We start from the raw sequence: 26,479 nt of genomic DNA, 5'->3' as shown, positions 1-26,479 counted from the left end.
AACCTTCTGCTAGGCTGCAATAAATTAACAAAGACATGCATAAGACTGTCTATTTGAGAAATTCAATTCTGAATGATGAAATTTGTGAATTCATACACTGGTCACATTTAAAGACTATCTGTGAACTGTACAGAGAAATTACTCAATTTGTAATTTACCTCTATGAGTATGGACCACCACAAGTTGTAAATAACACTGTGTTATATTAAATACATTAAATAAAGCATTGTGATTATATCTGGCTTGTTTTAAAAAATAAGTCAACATTTTGAGTGATGTATACAATGGTAAAGAGTCATCCACATGTTACCACATTCTCATGTCAATAAAACAGACTTCTCAATATTTTCCTCCAAAATTTATTTTCAGCAGTTGAACAAAATATCTAAAATGGTTTTGTCCTACTTGATATCAATTTCTGTCAAGAACTGCGTGTTTTGAATGTTTGCGTGAAGCCTAAAAAATTGATGTTCATTCTAAGTCCACATGTTACCGAGCAGTAATTTGACATTTTTCACCAAATTTTGTTATACATAATGTCTTATACATACCTACTCAAATATGTATAATACATGCATATAAGTTACTCTGCTTACATGACAGAGACTACTGAACACAAAATGTGTCTACATGTTACTGCTTGATTGGACCCTACAGGGTGGGGAAGCAAAATTTACAATATTTTGAGGCAGGGATTGAAAGACAGTGTATGACCAATTAGTTTATTGAAAGTCATGAGAATTTATTTGCCACAAGAAAATTGACATAATAGAAAATGTTTTTATTCTATGTGTCCTCCTTCTTTCTCAATAACTGCCTTCCCACGCTTCCTGAAACTTGCGCAAGTGTTCCTCAAATATTTGGGTGACAACTTCTCCCATTCTTCTTTAATAGTATCTTCCAGACTTTGTCGTAATAGTTTTGCTCATAGTCATTCTCTTCTTTCCATTATAAACAGTCTTTATGGACACTCCAACTATTTTTGAAATCTCCTTTGGTGTGACGAGTGCATTCAGCAAATCACACACTCTTAGACGTTTGCTTTCCTGATTACTCATATGGGCAAAAGTTTCTGAAAAGGTATGGATAATAGTGTTAGGTATGATTATGACATCAATATATGTTTGATTTCAAAACAACTGACAAAGTGCCTGCTGAGAAAAAAACAACTAAATGTTCATTGTAAATTTTGCTTCCCCACCCTGTATAGTAACAATTGGGGAAAAAAAATCTTAGTGTACATGTTTATTGTAAGTTTATATAATGTTATGGATCAAGTTGAAATGAGTTGTTATTGGATTAGTCTCACAAAAGCACACAGTCACTGACACTGGCTGGACTGCACAAAGAAAATCAATGGGTGTTAATTGTGTATCAGACATGAGGTTATAGAGAGCAGTGTTCATGTGACATTTAATAAGTCAGTTTATTCTCCTGTGTACCGCGGGGGTCTCTTTTCTATAAAGGCTGCCATACCCTCCTGTCTGTCCCGGGTTGGGATGACCTAGAAAGGACAACAAGTGATGAGCCAACACTCTTTCAAAGCTGAATGTTACTTAAATTTTATGCTCTGCAAATAAGATGCCCTCCTAATAGGATTTTCTGCTCTTACCCGGGCATAGCACATTCTTTCTATTGCCATTGCTGAAGTGATGTCAACCTGGAAGAGACAGATTTCAGTGACTACTTAAAAGTGTTATTTGAAAAAAAAAAATTATAAAATAAGAATCATGAGTCACCTCAACACCTCTGTTCATTGCTTCTTTTGCCATCCGCACAGCTATAGGAGCCTGAAAAAAGACATAAACCACATGAAGGAGCTGGAGACTGATAAGTTTTATAAGAGGACCCTTTTGGATTCACTGGCAACGTGGCCTTTGCTTAAAGGGTCAAAACACAGTAATGTCCCATCAGAGAGCGAACTTTAATTGATTGCCATTCCAACATTTATTTCAATAAAAAGTAGCTCCGTGTTTTGGATAATCCCTTATGGTCCAACTAAAGCAAAAAGGAATTTAAAAGTAAAAATGTAGGTCATTTAGCAGCACTAATCTGTCAAATTGTCTCTAAATGTTCCATCAGAGAGATTTCAAATACCATGTTTTGACCCTAAAGTAGTTTGAAACAGTGTCAAAATAAATATGCATATTGCTATATTCATTTATTCATTTGACAGGGACAATCCAGTCAAACATAGTTACAAGTTTGCAGCTGATGTGATGCACATAGAGTTTATAGTTAGTGCTAATTCTCAACTCCAGTCCCCGGTTGGGGTCTTCCACAACATTGCAGTACGAGTATAAAAAATACATCATTTAAAACGATCATATTATACATAAAAATATAATATATATAAAGTATACATCATTTAAAGCGGTCATACCATACAATTCGATAATCCAGTGTTGCATTTATATATAAGGCATTCATTCACTCACTCACTCTCCCACACAATATACACAATATTTACAGATGAGAACGGTTGTGTTTTGTCTTTAACCAGGTTTTGGTTCTGGTGGTGAACATCTTAAACTCTGAGATGGATTTTATTTCTGATGGCAGTGAGTTCCAGAGTTTAACACTCTTACAGGAGAAGGATTATTATTATTATTATTATTATTATTATTATTATTATTATTATTATTATTATTATTATTATTATGGACATGATATGATGAATAACCAGCAGAAGTTACAACCAACCCAGTGGCTGCTAACACTGATTACTGCCACTAGGGAGCGCTGAGGTTAGTCATACAGACTGGTTATTGAGGGGTCAGCAGAGTGCTCTGTGGACCTAAACTAGTCTCTCATTTCTGGCTGTGTAAGCTGAATAAATTAACAATAACAGAAATAACAATCCTCATATGTTCTTGTTACAGTGCACCCTAAAATCTGCAGTTTGTGTGATTAGACAGTAATAAATCTGCTATGGATTTTACATTTATGTTTAAGAATTTTGCATATGCTGTTTGTTCAACCTATCTTGGCCACTATATACTCACAAATGTACTGTGAGAGTTGGTATCACAGCTGAAAAATTCCAATTAATAAGACATTTAATCATAAGGTCATAAGTTTTAAATGGGGTAGTGTGAATGTCGTCTCTAGTTTAGTTGTTTTGCATGTGGAGGTTTCCAACTCCCATTAGAAAATAGTTGCTTCTTCTAAGGGGCCTCACTTAGCGTAGAAACATGCATATAATCAGCTGAATGCCCCTCACCTCACCCTCCCCTATGGTGGCCATAAATAAGCATAAGGGTCATACTGGAGCTGCTCTTTGTTGTTTTTTTTTCTTGTTTTTAGGTTGATGAGTATTTGCTGTGGTCCACACATATACACAGCACTTGACAGTAATGCTTTTTATTGCATGTCACCACTACAAAAGAGAAAAAAGAGATGAAGACATCACTTCTGAACTACTGTAGAAACATGGTCCTCATGTTCATTCTAAGGGAACAAAAACACAATAATTATCATTAATCTAACATACATTCAATTGGAAGTATTTAATCCATTTCTGTAATTCATCCTACATCCCCCACAATCTTACACACTGAATGTTTACTTGAATAGATTCTAAAAAGCCAAACACATCCCACACACATCCACAGCTTTACACCGCCTCTTATCACCTACTTCACTTCCATTCATTCACTCATCCACACCAGCAACATCATGTGTCTGTTGTGCTATTTGTGGTCCATTTCTCCACTTGACTGCCACTCTGGCCCTGCCGACTACGGGCATCTGAACTGGAGTGAAAGAAATATGGAACGACAGAAGCCCCGAGAGAGGGAAGAGAGGAGGGAGAGATGGTGACGGAGGGAGGAGAAGGGAAGGTGGGAAGAAAACTGCAAGAGAGGAAGGAACAGACAGAGACGAGTAATGCTGCCTTCACATGCTATCGGGAAGATGATCATTTCCACTCATGAATTCGAAATTACCAGCGTGTTGAGTTCAAGTCCTTTTGTTGTTGTAGCAAAATGAAAAATGGCTGACACATAATTTACCTGCTACTTGGGTAAAACAGTTTTGGACGTGTTAATTCATCTGCTACAGCATTTTTTTTTTCATTCATTCATCTTCTGAACTTTACCTCTGAGGGTCACAGGGACATGTACACACTGACACATATAGAAATGAACAACCAGTCACTCACATTCGAGTCAAAACACAGAAATGTCCCGTCAGAGAGCAAACTTTAAATTATTGCCATTCTAATATTCATTTCAATATAAAGTAGCTCCTTGTTTTGGATAATACCTTATGGTCCAACTAAGGGAAAAATGAATTTAAAAGTAAAAATGTGGGTCATTTAGTAACACTAGTCTGTCAAATTGTCTCTAAAATGTCCCATCAGAAAGATTTTGAATACCATGTTTTGACCCATTCACACCTATGACCAATAACCAATGAACCTATTAATGCATGTCTTTGAAAGCTCGATTACCCAGATAGAACCCACACACAAGGAGAACATGCAAACTCCACTTTTTTTTTGGCAAAATCTTTTTTTTTTGCAAATTGTGTCCACTATAAATGTGCAAAATCATCAGCTAACAGCAGCAGAACATTAATAACAGCAGTATTTATCACATGCGATTAATCCCTCGTTGCTCTTCGCCATTTGTTGAAAAGTTCAAAGGTTAGTTTCACCTCTGCAACTCGTGTATCAAAATTTTTTCCCAGTTCCCCAGTGGAAAATATGACACGAGGGGCATTTATGTGCAATTTTTGAGTTTGTAAGTCGTATTTACAATAGTTCCCATAGCACATGAAGGCAACATTAGAAGCAGAGCCAATTGGGTTGTGGAAAAATGGGGAAATAATAAAGAGGGAGAAGTAAGAGAGCTGGTCCTTGCCTGGAGGAGATGGAGGAGGAGGAGGAAAAATGCATCAGTATGTGAGCTGTAGCAGAGAGAAAAAGTGTTTTTGTATTCTAACCTGGGGCAGTATGTCTCTGGCCAGGCTGAGTGCCTCTCTGTAGGCAGCGTCTCCTGTCTGGTTCTGTTCTACAGCTCTGTTTACGAGCCCTATCTCCAGAGCAGTCTGCCCTCCCACACGCCTACCTGATAACAGACAGAGAGAGAGAGAGTGATACAAAAGCCTCGCCAAAGGATAGGCATAGGCAATACGACGCCTGTAATAACATGTCAGTGTGTTTGCGATTCCACCTGTGAAGATGAGCTCTTTGGCCAGAGTGATGCCGACCATCCGTGGCAGACGCTGACTGCCACCTGCAGGAGAAACCACTCCAAGGTCAGCCTCCTACAGACCATTTATCTCAATACTACACTCAGGACTGTGCAAGGGCATTTGGGTGTGCATGTGTGACCTCTGGTTTTCTTACCGGCCCCTGGGAGCAGACCCCGTGTCGTCTCAATCAGACCCATCTGTGCAGAGTACGCTGAAACACACACACACACACAGAGGACAGTTGAAGGTCTGCTGCATGCCATTAAGCTGTGCGGGGCGTTAACTCTGACTGATGCCTCTGTCAAAGCGGTACAGACAAACACCTGCTCACCTAGCCTGTCAGAGCTCAGCCAATCGCAGAGCAGCCAGAAATGATCGGAACAATCACATGCAGATTTAAAAACATGAACAGCTGGGCAGAAGTGTGTGACCTCAGCACCTCTCATTAGCCTGAGCCCATCAAAAGAACATCATGTCTCAAAAATGTCAGCTTCTTGGCAGCTAGAAGACATTATTGTATTTCTGTGGCATATTTACATTGTCTTAGAATACATTGTTTAACAGACATTTTTGTGACTCTGATCATCTATTGAAGCATTTTTACAAACAAATGTTTCTAAAAATAAAAAATAGGACCAATGGCCCTGTAGCTTACTGACCAAATTAAAAGCTTTGGGAAATGTGTCCAGATGCCATTTATTATCACCCAGTTATGTGTATTTATTATATTACAGAAATAGCTCATGTTTTGATCATATTCCAATCAGATCTGTAAAAAATTCAAATTCCAACTTGATATCATTGACACTTACTGATTTATTGCATCAATCCACTTCCTATCTGTTATAATGAGAAAATTTTTCAAAGTGGCACCAAATCCAGATCGAAATAATTTCAATACCTTGTGTTGACATCATCATAAAGAAGCTGTATACCAAGTTTGAAGTCAATCAGAACTGGAGTTTCGGAGAAAAAGACGATTGAAATTTTTTCCCCATAAGAGCCCATGTTAAATTTTCCGTAAGTTCCCAGATCCAGAAGAAGATCCTGATCAGCATGTGGACATTATGTTTTGGTCATCTCCCCATCAGGGCTGGACTGTAGAAATTTCAACTTGATATCATTTATATTTACTGAGTTATTGCATCAATCCACTTCCTATCTCTTATGATGGGGAAATTTTTCTAAGTGGCACCAAATCCAGAATCAGATCCGGATCCAAATAATTTCACTAGCTTTTGTTGACATCATCATAAAGAAGCTGTATACCAAGTTTGAAGTCAATCGGAATAGTAGTTTCGGAGAAGAAGACGATTGAAATTTTTGTAACAGACGCCGACGACGGACGCCGCATGACGACAATAGCTTACAGCCTGTCAGCCAGTAAGCTAATAAAAAGGACATAAAATGAGCACTGATCATGATTTTAATGGATCTGCCATACAGATTAGGATTTCTTACCTGGTTTAGTATATTTTATTTCAGATTTCAATCTTAGATATGCATAAAATGATTATACTTTATACTATACTTCTGTATGCAACATTATTATTAATACTAATACTACACCGTGACAATATTCCATTTAAAATTCAAATACTTGTGTAATTATAAGTATGAATACATTATGCATAAAATATCCCCAGTGTTTTACTGTTACATATGATGCTTTTTGGATTCATTTTACGGGTAAATTAATGTAGATGTTGCATTTTACTGCTGTGCACATTAAAGTTTCAGTTCATTTTAACCACTCTATACACTGTTGATAGATTAATCTACACCAATGCATCATGTATTCTATAAGATCATCAACATGTATAAAAAGTTGATTTTTCATGACCACAAAATACAACAGAGATTTATTTTCCAATTAATCCAAGATGTTTTTAAGACTTTATCACAAATATTTAAAGTCCCCACGTTTGGAAACATGTGGTTTCACTGAACAGGTTAAAGTGTAACTAAAGCTGTTATACTCCAGTGCATGTACCTCAAATTTACAGTTAATGTAACACAGCTCTAGTAAAAGTATGCAGACACACTCTACTGCTGTTTATATTTAAGTAGAAATCATTTTTGCAGGACAGATAAGATAATCATGTTCTGAAAGAATATACAGAGTAAATCAAATCATAAATTATACATTTTACTTATATAGCAGTTTTTGCTGAAAGATTTCACAAAGTGTTTTCCATAAAATCAGGGGTAAATACATAAGCAGTAAAAACACACAGGTTTAAAAAACACACAGCTACAGCTACAAACACAGGCATAAAAATAGAAAAACAAATGGTCATAAAACCCACCATTAACTAAAAGCCTGTCTAAACAAGTTCTTCAGTTGCTTCTAAAAAACTCAACTGAGTTTAAAGTGTGAAGTGTGAGTGGCAGGTATTCCAAAGTCTCGGAGCCACAGCTTGGAATGCTTGATCCCCTTTATTTTTGAAGTGAGTGCGGGGGATAACCAGCTGACACTGACATGTGGATCTAAGAGCCCGTGGAGGGTTGTGCAATATTAGCAACTCGAAAATGTAGACAGGGGCTTGACCAGTGAAAGCTTTAAAAGTAAGAACTAAAATTCATTCATTCATCTATCCATCTTCTGAACCCACTTTATCCTCACTAGGGTCGTGGGGGGTGCTGGAGCCTATCCCAGCTATCTATGGGCGAAGGCGGGGTACACCCTGGACGAGTCGCCAGTTCATCACAGGGCTGACATATAGAGATGAACAACCAGTCACTCTATGGGCAATTTTAGGTTGACCAATTAACCTATTAGTGCAGGGGTGTCAAACTCATTTTAGCTCAGGGGCCACATTGAGCTAAATTTGATCTGAAGTGGGCCGAACCAGTAAAATAATAATATAATAATATATAAATAAGGTCAACTCCAAACTTTTATCTGTTTTAGAGTGAAAAAAGTATATTTACATTATGGAAAGGTTTACATCTACAAACTATCCTTTCAAAAGATGTGAATAACATGAACAAACTGAAAAAATGAGTGTAATTTTAACAATATTATGCCTCAGTTTAACATTTACACATGTACACCATAACTTACAGATCACAGTGGATCTACAAATACACAAAACATTTAGTAACAGACAGAATCTTGTTAAAATTGTACTTATTTCTCTTAAGACATTTCAGGTTATTCACACTTTTTGCAAAATTGTACTTTGTTTTAGTGTAAATACATGAAAATATTTATATTTACAAAGAGAAACATATGGAGTTGTCATTATTTCTATGTTATTATGATAGTGTTTTACTGGTCCTGCCCACTTGAGATTAAATTAGTCTGAATGTGGAACCTGAACTAAAAGGATTGTTAATATCTTAGTGTAATTTTTGTATTGGGCGACACGGTGGTGCAGTGGTTAGCACTGGTGCCTCACAGCAAGAAAGTCCTGGGTTCGATTCCAACACCAGTTGACGGGGGTGGGACCTTTCTGTGTGGAGTTTGCATGTTCTCCCCGTGTCTGCGTGGGTTCTCTCTAGGTACTCCGGCTTCCTCCCACCACCCAAAGACATGCACTGATAGGTGAATTGGTTAATCTAAATTGCCCATAGGTGTGAGAGTGATTGTTTGTCTCTATATGTTCAGCCCTGCGATGAACTGGCAACTTGTCCAGGGTGTACCCCGCCTTTGCCCCTATGTAGCTGGGATAGGCTCCAAGTGACCCCCGTGACCCTATTGAGGATAAACCGGGTTCAGAAAATGAATGAATGAATGAATGAATGAATTTTTGTAAGTAAGTAAATTTTATTTATAGAGCACTTTTCACAGACAGAGTCACAAAGTGCTTTATCAATTCAAATCAGAATCAAATTAAGTTTACAGAGACCCAACAGAATCCTTCAGGAGCAAACACTTGTGATTGGTGACAGTGGCGAGGAAAAACTTCCCTTTAACAGCAGAAACCTCGAGCAGACCCAGACTCCTGAAGGATGGCTGTCTGCCTTGACCAGTTGGGGTTAAAGAGAGAGAGAGAGAGTAAAGGAGGAGAAAAGAGAGCGCGATAGAGATATAGAGAGACTGGGGGGGGGATGACACATGGAGTACGTTATGATGAATACATAGTGTAATCAGTCTGTGGTGGTCCTGGGTCAGGTGGGAGACTAAAAAGCCTTTTTGAACAGGAGGGTTTTGAGGTGTTTCTTAAAGCTCTCTACAGAGTCCATGGACCGTAGGTGTAGAGGCAGGTCATTCCATAGACGTGGTGCCACAGCTTTAAAAGACCTGTCACCGCGTGTGCTAAAACAGGTCCGTGGAACCATCAGCAGGTGCTGTCCTGAAGACCTCAAGCTACGAGTTGAGCTGTAGGGTTGGATCAGGGAAGCAATGTATGCAGGGGCCTGGCCATGTAGGGCCCGGAAAGTTAGCACAAGAATTTTGAAATGAAGACGATATAGAACAGGGAGCCAGTGGAGAGATTTAAGGATGGGAGTGATGTGGGTTCTCCTGTTTGTGCGGGTCAGGAGCCTGGCAGCAGAGTTCTGGACAAACTGTAGACGGGCCAGCTCCTTCTTGTTTAAGCATGTAAACAGGCTGTTGCAGTAGTCTAAGTGAGAAGATACAAAAGCGTGAACGATCATCTCGAGCTCATTTGTGGACACCATAGATCTGAGTTTGGAGATGTTGCGTAGGTGGAAGAAACAGTTTTTGACTAGGGGTTTGGAGTAGAATTCTAAAGACATGTCCTGGTCAAAGATGACACCCAGATTCCTCAGTTTGGTCTTTACCGAGGAACTCAGGTCTCCAAGGTGATGTTTGATGTTTGTATTTCACAGTCATCCCAAGGGCTGGACTTGGACCCTTCGGTGGGCCAGATTTTGCCCCTGGGCCACATGTTTGACACTTGTGTATTAGTGCATGTCTTTGGATGGTGGGAAGGAGACGGAGTACCCAGAGAAAACCCATGCAGACACCAGAACATGCAAACTCTACATAGAAAGGTTCCTAGTTGAAATCAAACCCAGGACCTTCTTGCTGTGAGGTGACAATGCTTTCCACTGCACCACTGTGTCGCCCTAGAACTAGCATTTAAAAATTAAATCATTAAATGCATGAGTATGTGTAAACTGAAGAGAGGAAGGGCCTGTCAGTCCAGAGAAATGGAAAGCTGATGCTGCAATCCTTCCCTCCACTGATCTAATATGACTGGACTGACGACACCCGTGAAGACAATATGACATCTCCCTTCCAACCTCATTAATATCCCATAAATGATGGAAAGGAGAGTGGTGAGTGTATACCACATGACAGCTCCACAGGTTTTGGTTGGTAGGTGAAGGGGCAGAGGTCACTCACCAGCAGTGCGGAGGTCACAGGCCAAAGCCAGCTCCAGTCCTCCCCCCAGGGCCACGCCATCCATCGCAGCAATGGTCGGTACGGGCAACAGCGCTGCCAGGGAAGGTCAGGACAGGTCATATGTCCACTGTTTTATTCATATACCTGAATCTTAGTCTCTCAACTTTCTGACCCTTTGATGTTTCCATCTTACCAATCTGAGTCATGAGGCTTCGCAGGCTGTGAACGAACAGATCAGACTCAGTGTTGTCCATCACAGATCGCTCTTTTAAGTCTGCACCTGAACATACATCAAAACATACACCATCAGATACAGACTGATTCAATTTACAGTTATTCATAGAATGCACTGTTCCAAAATTAAACGGCAGAATATCTGAATCAGTGCCTCCCATGTGTGATCGGGGTAGCAGTGTCAAAGGCTCACTTTTACATTTATTCTGGCATTGCCCAATACGAAAAAGAACTCTAGCGTGACATATTCAGTTGATTTTCAAAAAAATATAAAATTAATATTCAACCAGACAATAATGTGGCTCCATTTGGCTCTTTGGGCAGCACCACAGGCCTTCCCTCACACTGTAAACAGAGTCTCAAAACTGGAAGTCTCCATCACCTCCGTGCTTCAAGAGATGACTTAAAGGAGTGATATTTTGCTGTTTAAAATGGAATTATGCATTTTAAAACATTTCCCTGTGGTCTACATAAACTGAAAATGCTATGCTTGGGTCTGAATTCTTCATTAATTCAACTCCACGGGTCCATCTTCAACCCTATTTCTGAGTAATGACACCAGAAAGGTCGTTTTGAGCGCTGGCCCTTTAAATGCAAATGAGCCACTTCACACCCCACCCCCTCCATGTTGTTGACCATGCTTTCTGTCCCATTCAGCCACTAGTGTTCATTAATACAACCAACAACTGAACATTTTAGGTAATCAGCTCAAAATTTGGACATATTTTCAGTTTTTACTACAACCGCTGCTGCTGACAAACAATTATGTCATACTCAGAGAAATGTTCATCAGAAGTCTCGACCTTATATGTGCAAATGTCATGACTTAACTAGTCATAAAACGTAACAAATTAAGCAGGAATTGAAACGGGTTGTAGAAATCCACTCGATTTTTGCCGGAATGAATATAAAGATAACTTTGCAGCACCTGGAGGGTTCAAATACAAACTTTATGAACTATTAGGGTCTAAATACACAAATAAATGAACCAAAGACTAACAAAAGTGGGTTTAGCAAAATATGACTCCTTTAATGAAATGGTCTGTGCTGCTAGGAGGGAACAGATTCACTTTGGTAAAAATAAATCACCAAGTTACTATGAAAAATATGGAGAGATTTCTTGGTATCATTGGAAGATGCCAAAATCTCTGTTTGAGTCATGCTGCTGTCTTATATCCATTGCTCTTCAGATGCAGATCACTATGTAATTTAAATTGTTTTAATTGTACTTCTCCCAAGAATTAGTTTTGTGTTTTTCCTTTTCTTTTCTATCTATCTATCTATCTATCTATCTATCTATCTATCTATCTATCTATCTATCTATCTATCTATCTATCTATCTATCTATCTATCTATCTATCTATCTATCTATCTATCTATCTATCTATCTATCTATCTATCTATCTATCTATCTATCTATTTTTAGTTTAAAAAAGAAAACATACCTGACAATTTTGCAGGCTCAAGTTGCTGAACCTGACGTAATTATTGTAATTACTTTTAGCTCTGCAAAATATTGTTTTTTTATTGATCATCATGGTAACAATGTCAGGGGTGAAGTGTTTGTTTTTTGTACTCTATGTATCTGTGAAAAAGTTCAAATAATATATATATATATATATATATATATATATATATATATATATATATATAAAATAAAAAAAAAAAAACATACACCCTCACACATCATTTGCACAGGCTTTGATCACTACTACAGATACCTGTCAGGCATCAAATGTAAAAACACTAACCTGCACAAAAAACCCCTGGTACTAAACTCCTGAAGACCACCACTCGTACCACTGAGTCGTTGGCCAGACTGGACACCAGCTCCCTCATCTGCAAACACAGGACACAGTCGCCGTCTCAGAATGGTAAATGGATTTCATTTATAGAGCACTTTTCTACCTTACTGGCACTCAAAGTACTTTACAGAGTTTCTCATTTCTACACACACACACACTCTCATAGAACAGTGCAGCAGTGACTGGGAGCAACTTGGGAAAACTTCAACATGTTCAACAGAAGGAGCCGGGGGTCGAATCGCTAAGCATCCACTCTGTGGATGACCCACTCAAGTAGAGCTCAGGAGGAGGAAGAGGTGAAGTAGGGTCAGGAATTAATAGAAATGTTACTGAAATTGCAATATGGCCAAGTGAAAGGGGAAAAAATGAGTGAAGCTTAACCCTTAAAGACCTATAGCTATTTCTGTGGTCATTTCCAAATACATTTTTATCTACATTTGACCTTTACTAAGTGATTTATCAACATTAATTATAATATTATCTCCTGCATTTTGCATGTTTTAGTGAATATCAGATATTTATCTATATTTAAGTGCATTTTCACACAGCGTACTGCAGTCCGTATCCCAGTACGCTGGACCCCAAAGTCTGCTTAATTTTATCCATGTGAATGCAACCGTTCCGTGCTCGAGTACCGTGCCCGAGTCCAGTTGAGAAGGTCGTCCTGGGTCCAGACTGCCCGTACTCCAGCACGGTACATTTCCATGTGAATGTGGTCTGTGCCTGAGTCCAGAAATGACCTAATCACCACTCTGACAACGGAAGTAGACCCTCGTTGTCCCTGATATATCACCAAGTGGTTTGTTTGATAAGGCGAGCCCATGCTGCGTGGATCCGAGGCTTTTTCAGGAGACAACAGGGGCACCGTCTATGGTCTCGTGGTAATTACCATACCATACCATACCAACGTTTTTTTTTTTAACCCACCACCACCCCTCTGCAAGGGACAACTTTATTTTTTAATTGCAGCTTGTGCTTAACAAGTGACCAGTAACAATTTCAAGTTTATACTCCTATTGTCATCCATTCCTTGCTAGTACACATATATATAGAGGGAGGGGTTCATATAAACAAAAGTGCATAGGGACAGGACTTAACAAAGAGACAGATTGACACACGACAGTGGGACAGAACAGACATAAGACAGGACAGTGGGACAGAACAGACATAAGACAGGACAGTGGGACAGAACAGACATAAGACAGGACAGTGGGACAGAACAGACATAAGACAGGACAGTGGGACAGAACAGACAAAAGACGAGCTAAATGGACGGACAAACTAAGTGGTTTCCCTTAGAGATACTAATGTCGATCAGATGTATTGCATTGTTGTAAGTGTGGTATGTGTGTACATTTATGTTAATGATGAGTGGGAGTGAGGTGTGGAAGTTGAATGCTGAGATAGAAAAGTTGGTGTTGGGGGGGGGTAGTAGAAGGGGCAAGGGGGTATGTGTTCTGTTCTGATGATATATGCGGTTTTCGTCTGTGTTTGTTTTAAAAAAGTTATGAATGGGTTCAAGTTGTTCTCAAAGGTTGACATATGCGTCTTCTGGAGCGCATTATTCTTTTCCATTGAAATATATTCAGCCATGAGGTTGGTCCAGTGAGTGATATGACATGAATTTTTGGATTTCCAGTTTTGAAGAATTACTTTTTTGGCGACAACTAGAGAAATGAGTAATGGGTTTTTGAATCTGGATGGGAGGTGTACATTGGATATGTTCATTCATTCATTATCCTCCGCTTTATCCGGGGCCGGGTCACGGGGGTAACAGTCTAATCAGGGATGCCCAGACTTCCCTCTCCCCAGACACCTCCTCCAGCTCTTCCGGGGGGACCCCTCGGCGTTCCCAGGCCAGCCGAGAGACATAGTCTCTCCAGCATGTCCTGGGTCTTCCAGAGGTCTCCTCCCGGTGGGGCATGCCCGGAACACCTCCCCAGGGAGGATTGGATATGTTGCCAAGCTTTATTTATAAAGCCAAGCTTTTTTTAATAAAGCTTGGCTTGATAAACTTTATTTATAAAGCACTTTAAGATCTTTACAGCTGGCCAAAGTGAAGCACATGAATCATAAAACAAGGAAATAAATAAGTAAAAACTGTGATAACACAGGGTACAAATTAATCCACTTCCGTTGTCGCAGTGGGCCACTTCCGGACTCAGGCACGGATCGCATTCACACAGCAACGTACCATGATGGAGTCCCGGTAGTCCAGACCCAGAACTATGTTCTCAACTGGACTTGGGCACGGTACTCGAGCATGGAATGGTTGCATTCACATGGATAAAATTAAGCAGACTTTGGGGTCCAGTGTACTCGGATACGGACTCAAGTAGGCTGTGTGAAAACACCCTAATTTATGCTAAATTTAGCAGAGAATTCAACGATTAGAAGACAGGCATTAAACATACGGTCCGGGGACCAAATCCAACCCGCCAAAGGGTCGCATCCGGCCTGTGGGATGAATTTGTGAAATACAAAAATTATACTGAAGATATTAACAATCAATAGTGTCAAAATCATTTTAATTCATGTTCCACCTACAGATCAATTAGATCTCAAGTGGGTCAGACCAGTAAAATATTAACATAATAACCTATAAATAATGACAACTGCAAATTTTCTCTTTGTTTGGGTGTAAAAAAAAAAAAAAATTATTAAAAATGTTTACATTAACAAACTATACGTTTACAAAAAATATGAATAACCTGATATGTCTTAAGAAAAGCAAGTGCAATTTTACCAATATTCTGTCTGTTACTAAATTTTTTGTGTAATTGTAATGTAAGTTGTAAAATGCACGTGTAATGGATAAACTGAGGCAGAATATTGTTAAAATTGCTCTTGTTTTTGTTAAGACATTTCAAGTTGATCATGTCATTCAGATTTTTAAGGAAACTTTGTAGATGTAAACACTATCATAATATAATTTAACTTTTTTCAATTATCATTTTACTGGTTAGGCCCACTTGAGATCATATTGGGAAGAATGTGGCCCCTGAACTAAAATGAGTTTGACACCCCTGGGTTCAAACACTGCCACAGAGAAAACTGAAACAAATGACTTTTCAGTAAAATATACAATTAACTGAATATAAAAATAAGTGTCTACTACCACTGTCATGAGTCAAACTCCATGGGTTTTACTGGTGAATCAGCGTTGTAGATATGACAGTGTTTCCACGTTCGCTCTGGAGCCTCTGAATGACCACATGGGTCATATCTGATGACGGTGAAAAGCTGAGAAACTGGATTTTACCTGAATTTTTTCAATATATTGATAGGATTCATGGTTGAAAATGTATGAAACCTTTTAGATCTGTAGATGCTTTTAGTAAATGAGGGTTAGATGAAGCATAGTGGTGCAACAAGGAGTAAAATGCGACTGTGAACACTTGCCACTAAAACGGTGACTCATATCAAGGCTTTTGTTCTTTAATATTGTTCAAACCCAGTCGGGCTTTGTTGTTTGCATTAATAGTAACATTCATGATGCTGACTCACTCTGTTCTATTATAACATGTTCTTATTCATGTTCTCTCTAATGTTTCCTGTCGGTGTTATTTAGTGCATAATCCAGTGGTTCCCAACCTTTTTTGGCTCGTGACCCTATTTTAACATCACAAATTTCTGGCGACCCCAGACATTCAAAATGGAGACATTTTTTTGCTAAAATTAATTTGTTTGTGATCATGTAATAGTTTGCTATACTACGATGCAAATAAATGTTAATTTTAGACAACATTTAGTCTATATAATGTATATTATTATGGATGGAGGCAGAAAAGCCAGGTGTAGATTACTGCACAAAGTGAGAATTTGATTTTCCTTGGTCAGGATATGTACAGTCAGTCCAGCTTGGATTTACAAGGCTGACAATTAATACTGAAAAAACTAACTCAAACTATGAATTATGAAAGAGCTGCAGCACCTGAAACCGACCACAATGAACATTTTAAAGACAAACGGGTGATTCTCTGAATTCGGTGCCTTTTGTGTCCCACAGATTTACCTTAAATATTTTCACATACAGTTAACCACAAAATGCATTTTTAAGTCAGAAATGGAAAGGCCCATGTGTCTTTGACTATAACACACAAACATACTGTGAAAATCATGTTTTTGTTTGTTTTTTTTATGGATTGCTGAAAGTGTAGAGGTCAGCCAAATATGCATGTCCCGAGTGACTAAACTTATATTTTTATTGGATTTAAAACCAAGAATAAACAGTGGTATGCCAGAGTTTTTTATATTGATGAAATGACCTGATTTTTTACTTTAACCTACATAAAAGAAATCTGAGAAAAACACACAATTTACTAATAAAATATCACTATTTAATCGTGTCCCTCAGTTTCGCTCAACCCCGTAACAGAACACCAATTCCCCCCTTTTTAAACATAATAGTTCAGTCCAACTTCCTCCGCACCCAGGAAGTGACATCACTCAAGTCTTCTCCAACTGACACTGTAAAGAGAGGTAGGTATTAACATTAGGGATGTCCGATAATATCAGTGGCCCGATATTGGCATAAAAATGTAATATCGGTGAATATCGTTATCGGTTTTTTTGCCTATCATTAAAACCGATAAAATAATGCCTTGATTTCACTGGCATTTACTGAGGCGTGAATGAAGCATTGTTTGTAGCTGAAAGAAATGTGCAGTTTTCAAAATTGTACAGTAGAATTGCCACACTGTAATAGACTCATGGAGGGAGGGAGAGAAAATAAATAAATATGGCATTTTTTCCACAACTTAAGTTGAAGTATGTATTCTTTGCACAGTGTTTACATTTTGAAAGCCTTGTAGCATTTGAGAATGCATCCAATGGGGCATCACAATAAAATGAGGCATGATGTGTTAATTCCATGACAGGAGATATGTGATGTTACCTAAAATTAGTTTAATATCCCACATATATCGGCAGCGGTATTGGTAGATATCGGAATCGGAAATTAAGCATTTGACAATATCGGTATATCGGTTTTTGGCAAAAAACACCACTATCGGACATCCCTAGTTAACATGCTTTCTTTCTTATATTTCATTGTTTTTATTGTCAGACTGGCATTGTCAAGCTCACCTGTTCAACCCTGTTACGTGTATGAATGATATTTAATATTGTTTTGGAAAAAATCAAATGATGTTGGTAAAATATATTACATTCTTGTTTTCCTCATGCCATGTGGTGTCCCATATCCCAGCTAATGGAGATTTGTGGCTACTTTCAGCTAAAATCATCAACCCCGTAACATTCAACCCCCATAACAAAATGGCACCGAATTCAAAGACTCACCCAAACAGTACCACAGTGCTTCAGTTTCAGCTTCACTGTCTGTCATGTCTTTTATGTGTTGTGATTGTCTCTCTCAACTCACCATATATTGTTTATTAGTAAGTTTATTTTTATCAATTACTGGAAATTTCAGGGGACCCCATTTGAATTCCAGGCGACCCCACATGTGGTCCCGACCCCAAGGTTGAGAAACACTGGCACAACCCTTTCATTACTGACACTCATTTATTGATGTTGATTTGATTCAGAATATGAAGTGTGTCTGCATGTGAGTGTGATGAAAATGTGTACTAACCTGAGACACAAACACATGGCCCAGGGCATTTCTTGCTTTGTGTCTGCACATCAGTACCTCTACTATCCCTGGAGAAAGTACAAACAGTCATAAACCAGTGCAATCTTCCATTCAACACATTCAAACTGTACACATTGTATTTGTCGCCTGCAGACTTTATGTCATCTAATGATGATGAAACCTCCCTGACAGACTCTAATCCTTAAAATTTTACTTTTTGATCCATATGGATTCCCGTTTTATTATTACCGTCGTCTTCTCCTTCTAACCGCCTCAGATCCACCTCTACGGGACCTGCCGCCACCTCCGTGTGCTGCCGGCGGCTCTGTGCGCCACTGGGCCCGGTCACAGGGCCCCCACCTCCGGCCAGCAGCCGCGCTCCGCTCCGGTGGACCAGCCGGAGACCCGCGGGCAGACACACACCCAACAACCCAGACCGAGCCGACACACACCTGCCAACAACGGCTGTCATGTTTGCGGATCTGCCGGTGTTTGTTGACAAATGCAGGAAGAAGTGTCAGTGTTACAGGAAGTTTTGGAAGGTTTCTTCCTGTAAAAGGAGGAGGGACTTAGCGACAAGTTCGGCTGAAAGTTTAACGTTAACCCAGTGGTTCCCAACCTTTTTTTGACTTAGGACCTCATTTTAACATCACACATTTCAGGTGACACCAGACATTCAAACAGAGACTTTTTTTTTTTTTTTTTTGTGCTAAAATTAATTTGTTTTTGATCATGTAATAGTTTGCTATACTATGTTTCAAATAAATGTTAATTTTAGACTACATTTAGTCTATATAATGTATATTATTATGGACGGAGGCAGAAAAGCCAGGTGTAGATTACTGCAATAAAATGAGAATTTTATTTTTCTTGGTCTGGATGTATACAGTCGGTCCAGCTTAGATGTACAAGGCTGACAATTAATACTGAACAAATAATAACTCAAACTATGAATTATGAAAGAGCTGCAGCATCTGAAACCGACCACAATGAACATTTGAAAGATAAACAGTACCACAGTGCTTCAGTTTCAGCTTCACAGTTTGTCATGGCTTTTATGTATTGTGATTGTCTCTGTAAACTCACCATATATTTTTTAGTAGTGAGGTTTTTTTTTGTTTTTTTTTTATAGATAGATAGATAGATAGATAGATAGATAGATAGATAGATAGATAGATAGATAGATAGATAGATAGATAGATAGATAGATAGATAGATAGATAGATAGATAGATAGATAGATAGATAGATAGATAGATAGATTTTTTTTTTATGAATAACTAGAAATTCCAGGCGACCCCACATTGGGTCCCGACCCCAAGGTTGAAAAACACTGCATTAACATAAGGTAGTCTACAGGTAACCAAAAACATGTGAAAAATCTTTAATGTCCCCAAAGGGCAATTTGATTTGCAACAGAAGTGTACATATCAACAAAACAATCAATCTCACATAGTACAATAAATACAGTAAATAAATAAATAAGTCATCATAGTTAATGGTGCATCGTTCCCAACAGGCTCATCTACAGGCTATTTAAAAACTTAAAGGCAGATGGGACAAATGATTTCAGATATCAGTTTGATTTGGCTCTGCAGGCGAAAGTGTACCTTTTCTTAGATGGAAGAAGCTGAATCTCTGCATGAAGAGGATGGAGAGGGTTTGCCAAAATGACCTTTGTCCTCTGAATGGCTCTGGCTTGATACAAATGATCAAGGTCATTCAAGCCAGTGCCAATTGTTTGTTGTTGTTGTTTTGTTTTTGGTTCATGTCAGATCATTCTGTGAGGGGTATTGTTTTTGGTTTGGTTTGTTTGTTTGTTTTGTTTTGTTTTGTTTGTTTGTTTGTTAACACTCTAGCAGCAAAATTATTGGTTGAATTCATACCAGATTGGGTTTATAGATTGTCTGTGACCCAGAATAGATGTCATTACATTTTGGAAAAGTAGGTCAAAGTTGAAATTTTTTATGATTTTTTTTTTTTTTGGAACATATTTTATTTAAATAAATGTGCATCATATTTTACATCTTTCAAACACCTCAGAACACTTGTGCTGTGAAAACAAATGGCAGCTCGGCAGCCACTACAGTAGAAGACAGTGGAAATCCTGAAATTTCAATCTACACATCCCAAAAAAAAAAAAAAACAGACAGTGAGACTTACAATTTAATACTGCACCTTAACAATCATTCATCGACATAGTATTTGTCCAAGCGAAATGGCTGATTGCTGGGGTCCAAATATCACTAAACTGATCAAATTTCAAATGAAGTCTAGCTGTGATTTTCTCCATTAAGTATATATTCTTCAAACCCTCCTGCCATTGCTCAAGTGTAGGGGGCAGTACTTTGAGCCATGACTTGGTTATCATTTTCTTTGCCATTAATAAATGAATTTGTATCTGAATTTGTAATCTTTTTTTTCTCATTTACTTATAATAGGTGAAATTTCACATGTCTGTAGCAGCAAAACTATTGGTTGAATTCATACAAAATTGGGTTTATAGATTGTCAGTGACCCAGAATAGACGTGGTTACATTTTGGGAAAAGTAGGTCAAAGTAAAAAGAATTTATGATTTTTTATGAAATTTTTCAATCTTGTCATGGGCAAAATTTCAAATCTCTACAAAAACATCAATTTTGTTTCAATTTACTCCATACTTGGCACATATATAGAGGCAATTGTTATGTTGACATCACCACACGCATAGACATGATGACATTGGCTGAATCGATGCCAAAATAAGCTACATTATGTGTAAGGGGCGGGGTTTGTCATGCCTGAAACCACTTGTTTAAGCCAGAAATCGTGAATAAATAATACAATAAGTGATTTGGTGTTGTGTTTATTGCTGGTAAAGGAGGTTTTGATTTGCACTCCCTGGTACTAGTCACTATTTCACTCCTTAAACGTAGTTCTTTCACTTCCTTAAAGTGCACAAATAAAAAAATATCCTCATTTCCCTCCCTATTACGTAGATTTACATTCATTATGAAACCTTCAATCCAAAGGCCTTCTTCCTTAACCTGAACCACAGCTTAAGCTTTGACACTTAAACTGAATCCTTTACATTAAGACTAAGAAATATATGAAATATTAAATAAAAAAAGCCTTATTATTCCACTGGAGACCTTATCACTCAACAAAAAGTCAATATGCAACCTGTTTGGTTTTTGTGATGCGTTCATTTTAAGTGTGTTTCCCCACTCACAGATGGAATATAATATTGATAAACAACCAGTATTTTTAGATCAAGTTTTGTCTTCACCTCATGTAGCCAGAAAACTATAACTTATGTATCCATCCAAATCCAAAAAATCACCCATCACATCAAAATACAATCAAGATGTATTTTTTGGTCACATTCCCCAGCTCTGCTCTCTCTAGGGCAGGGGTGTCAAACAGGGGTCCAGTGCAGCTCGTTGGATGATGCAAAAATTACTTTGAAGATACTAACAATCAAGGGAGTCAAAATCATTTCAGTTCAGGGGCCACATGCAGCTCAATTCCATCTCAAGTCGATCGGACCAGTAAAACATTATCCTAATAACCTACAAATAATGACAGATTGTGATGAGTCTGTGTTTTATGGTTTAAAAAAAAAAAAGGAAAATTACATGAAAATGTATATACACTGCAAACAAAAAGTTAAGGAAAATTTTTAATTTTTGGGCCATTTTTATCAGTTGGGATTCTTGCACAGCGCTTTTTACTTTTGTGTGTGTGTGAATTGAATTGAAACAAATTTTTTTTAATGACCAGATATAGTTTTATTTACAAATGGCAAAAATGACCACAAAAATGACCAAAAAAAAAAGAATTATCCTCAACTTTTAGTTTGTAGTGTATTTACAACCTCACAAAACATATGAATAACCTGAGCAAACATAAACAATCGGAAATGTCCTAAGAGAAGTAAGTGCAATTTTAAAAATATTTTGTCTGTTACTAAATGTTTTGTGCCTGTGTAGATCCACTCATCTGTAAGCAGTAATGTACATGTGTAAATGATAAACTGATGCATAATTTCGTTAAAATTGCATTTATTTTTCTTAAGACATCACAGGTTGTTCATGTTACTCATATTTTTGTAAAGGATAGTTTGTAGATGATATTTTCAGAATGTAATTTTATTTTTTTTCACTCAAAAACAGAGATAAAAGATTGGAGATGACATTATTTATAGGTTTGATGTTATTATTTTACTGGTCCAGTCCGCCTGATATCACATTGGGCTGTAAAATGAGTTTGACATGTTGCTGCTTTGGGATTTAACATTTTGGTCACTACAGACTTCTCACCCTATGAGTGGGTTTCCATTTTTGGGATCTCATAAATCTAGAAAACCATCCCCATATACACACCGTCTCCCATCTTGGTGCCCCAGCGTCCAGCTAGAGCAGCCAGACAAAGCAGGTGTTGAGGTAAGGTTTTCCGTCAGGCGGCCCCTGTCTAGTCTGACCATACATTATTGAGCAGGTCTTTACGGGTTATGCAATTACTCGGCCAGACAGTGGCTCTGATGGCACAACAGTTTGCACAGAAAGAGGCAAGTCTCTATATTTGATCCATAATATTTAATATAATTATGAAATATTACACACATACCTTCATTTATGTCAATCAGATTATTTCCAAGCTTGTTTGTTTTGTCCATTTTACTGCTGCATGACTTTGTTTACTCCTCCTAATTAACGTGGATGCCAGTAAGTCTCGGCAGTGAATTATATCTATTTGTAACTGAGATGTAAATTTATTTAAGTGCTAAGAGATGTTGGATGTATATGCTCCAGGATGATCAAGTGGTTTAATGAAGGGAGGATGGGGCAGATGCCAAGTGTAAGAATTAGTTGAATCACAGTTATGGTTAAAGTGTCCTGCACCACTGTCCTTGGAGAGGGAGGGGTTCATGGGAGAGATGATGGTGTGGGAGCGGGAGGTAATCCCATGGTCCCATTAGGCCTCTGGTTCTTAAAAAAAAAAGAAAAAAAGAAAAAAAAATCTACTGAGTATATCTGACCATCACAAAGAAAGAAAGAAAGAAAGAAAGAAAGAAAGAAAGAAAGAAAGAAAGAAAGACATACCAGTATGACCAGTATGATATTAAAAAAATCACCTACTGAGTATATCTGACCATCACAAAGAAAGAAAGAAAGAAAGAAAGAAAGAAAGAAAGAAAGAAAGAAGAAAGAAAGAAAAGACCAGTATGACCACTATGATGTAAAAAAAAAATCACCTACTGAGTATATCTGACCTCCAGAAAGAAAGAAAGAAAGAAAGAAAGAAAGAAAAAAAGAAAGAAAGAAAGAAAAGACCAGTATGACCACTATGATGTAAAAAAAAATCACCTACTGAGTATATCTGACCTCCAGAAAGAAAGAAAGACAGACAGACAGACAGACAGACAGAAAAGTCTAGTATGACCAGTACGTTGTAAAAAAAAAAAAATAAAAAAAAATCACCAACTGAGTATATCTGACCACCAGAAAGAAAGAAAGAAAGAAAGAAAGAAAGAAAGAAAGAAAGACCAGAGTGATGTAAAAAGAAATTAAAATAAAAAATCACCTGCTGAGTAAGAAAGAGAGAAAGACAGAAAGAAAGAAAGAAAGAAAGACAAGACCAGTATGACCAGTATAATATTAAAAAATTCACGTACTGAGTATTTCTGACCATTACAAAGAAAGAAAGAAAGAAAGAAAGAAAGAAAGAAAGAAAGAAAGAAAGAAAGAAAGAAAGAAAGAAAAGACCAGTATGACCACTATGATGTAAAAAAAAACACCTACTGAGTATATCTGACCTCCAGAAAGAAAGAAAGAAAGAACAGAATGATGTAAAAAGAAATAAAAACAAAAAATCACCTGCTGAGTAAGAAAGAAAGAAAGAAAGAAAGAAACAAACAAACAAAGAAAAGAAAAGACCAGTGTGACATAAAATGTGACAGCTAGATGCCTTGAATTGAAATGTTCCATCTGTTGACGTGTAGTTTGAGAGGTAAAGCGAGAGACTTGGAGTTTTGGGTTTGTTTGTAGCTTGTATTGCAGTGGAGTGAAATGTTACCTCACGGATTTGATGAGCAGGGGTTTTGGATCTGTCTGGCAGGTGTTTGTTCCACCTCTCATGTGTACGTGCCTTGAGATGGAGAACTGACGGTATATGACACTCACTGTTTATGTATGAGGCTGTGAGTGACAGAACCTGAGCCGACGGACCTGGACTGACACTACCAGTGGATCCCTGAACAGGACTCAGTCTGCACTGAAACACACTCTGAGAAACAGCCGCTGTTTGACCCCAGACTGTCCAGATTACAGCTATTACAGCTCAGAACAAAGGGTAGAGAGGATCTGGTACTGTCAGTGGGGTTGGTAGACAGTCCTGCCCTATTTTTTCAAAATAAATGTGTGACTTACAAAAGGGTGGCCTCTGAGTATACTCCTTTTTTTTCTCAAATTTTATATGCGGACTATAGCATTTATTAATGTGAGGACCCACTTTAATTCTCTGGCTTTTAACTGCGCCTGAGTTGTGTGGTCCTCTGTGTCTTTTATCTATCTATCTATCTATCTATCTATCTATCTATCTATCTATCTATCTATCTATCTATCTATCTATCTATCTATCTATCTATCTATCTATCTATCTATCTATCTATCTATCTATCTATCTATCTATCTATCTATCTATCTATCTATCTATCTATCTATCTATCTATCTATCTATCTATCTATCTATCCATCCATCCATCCATCCATCCATCCATCCATCCATCCATCCATCCATCCATCCATCCATCCATCCATCCATCTATTTATTTATTTATTTATTTAGATTTTATTACTTTTAACTATTTGATTTTATTGTTTTATTTATACCATTGTTGTAGTTTTATGTACTTATTTATTGTTTTTGGTGTATTTCTTTTAATTGTTTTATTGTTTTTATAATGTGCAGCACTTTGGAAACGTTCTTGTTGTTTAAATGTGCTACATAAATAAATAGGATTGGATTGAACGTGATTTATAATATATTATTAAACAGGAATACTACAGTTCAGTAAAGCTATTGTCTAAATATGAGCGCAACACCATCACGTGTAGGATATTTTATTAAAGATGCTGTGTGTATCTGTTTGATTTATCTACACTGTTACCCCATTTAGTTGGAATAAAATATTTTTCACTCTTCTCATAAAATGATAGTGAAAATGTGATTTACTATTGATAAAGTGTAACTGGGACTCAGTCTGTAATCACTGTATCTGTTTTATCTATTTATCTGGGGGTTTTTTGTCTTTTTTTTTCCTCATGCCTATACTTTTTATTGCTTCCCTGCTGTAATGCTTTTAATGTTTTATGTAAAGCACTTTGAATTGTCTTGTACATGAAATGTGCTACATAAATAAACCTGCCTTGCCTACCTGGTCAAAGGTGATTATTGATGTGTAGAAATAGGAATAAAAAGAGGAATGTGTCTGAAAACACGATTATTCTAACTTTATGCATTACTTATTTATTGCATACCTAACAGGGTAATGTGTAAACTTTAAGACATTTTATTTCAAAAACAACCTTCTCAGTGCTGAAACCCTGCATATAATACAGTTTTATGACATTTAAAATCACAAACATCACAAAAGCAGCATGTCCTCCACTAATGTCAGTCATACAGAAGTCCCCCTCCCATCCTGCAGGGGTCAGCCTTGTATTATAGGGTTAACAGGGGCTTCATTCTCTTTCCCTTTGCTGCAATGGTCTATGCAGTCACAACTTATGACAGCAACTTGTTGGCCATTCGTCAATGTCTCCTGTGCAGCCCACACTGACAGGGATGCACAGCTGTGGTTCAACATGAGTTCTCTTCATAAGACATGACTCTTCTCCATTCTGCTCTCCCTCTTTTGTCTCATTCCTCTTCCTCTGCTCCCAGAGGAGGGGGTGAGGTGGAGTGACAGGAGCAGTGAAGGTGGCAGAGCTGTGTGGAGACAGCCTTCCAGACTCACACTTGTCAAAGCTTGGGGTTGAGTTTGGGCACAGAGGCTGATGACAGGCCACGAGGCTGGGCATGAGTCAGAGGGAGTGAGTGGCGTCCTGTTACTGGATCTGTCTGTCAGGACTCCGACTCCACAGTCTTATCTAGACTGCCTTTGACCTTTACATCTAATGTTTTGTTACATACTTTAAATATAGCGTAAAACATTTATCCTAAGTGTCTGTCAGGAGCTCCTGTTTACTCATATGAGGAGCTCATTTTCTTATGTAGCCACAGAAGAAAACGCAACTTGTGCAATGATTTCAGTTTGTAGCAGCTACTTGTCATCAAATTAAA

At 37.9% G+C, this 26,479-nt stretch overlaps 1 protein-coding gene across 1 annotated transcript; it reads right to left on the bottom strand.

Moving 5' to 3' along the window:
* Positions 1 to 1,117: 1,117 nt before the first annotated feature.
* Positions 1,118 to 18,682, bottom strand: echdc2 (enoyl CoA hydratase domain containing 2). Its single transcript, XM_030131998.1, has 11 exons — positions 18,404 to 18,682; positions 18,155 to 18,222; positions 12,505 to 12,592; positions 10,713 to 10,799; positions 10,520 to 10,612; positions 5,354 to 5,410; positions 5,178 to 5,240; positions 4,948 to 5,072; positions 1,740 to 1,790; positions 1,613 to 1,660; positions 1,118 to 1,504 (listed from the first exon to the last, which is right to left on the bottom strand). The coding sequence occupies exons 1-11, from the start codon at positions 18,624 to 18,626 to the stop codon at positions 1,427 to 1,429; spliced, it is 981 nt and encodes a 326-aa protein (XP_029987858.1). The 5' UTR covers positions 18,627 to 18,682; the 3' UTR covers positions 1,118 to 1,426.
* Positions 18,683 to 26,479: the final 7,797 nt, after the last annotated feature.

The sequence above is a fragment of the Sphaeramia orbicularis genome, chromosome 4 (assembly GCF_902148855.1).
Source record: "Sphaeramia orbicularis chromosome 4, fSphaOr1.1, whole genome shotgun sequence".
Lineage (NCBI taxonomy): Eukaryota > Metazoa > Chordata > Actinopteri > Kurtiformes > Apogonidae > Sphaeramia > Sphaeramia orbicularis.
This window is presented reverse-complemented; position numbering and strand designations above follow the sequence as displayed.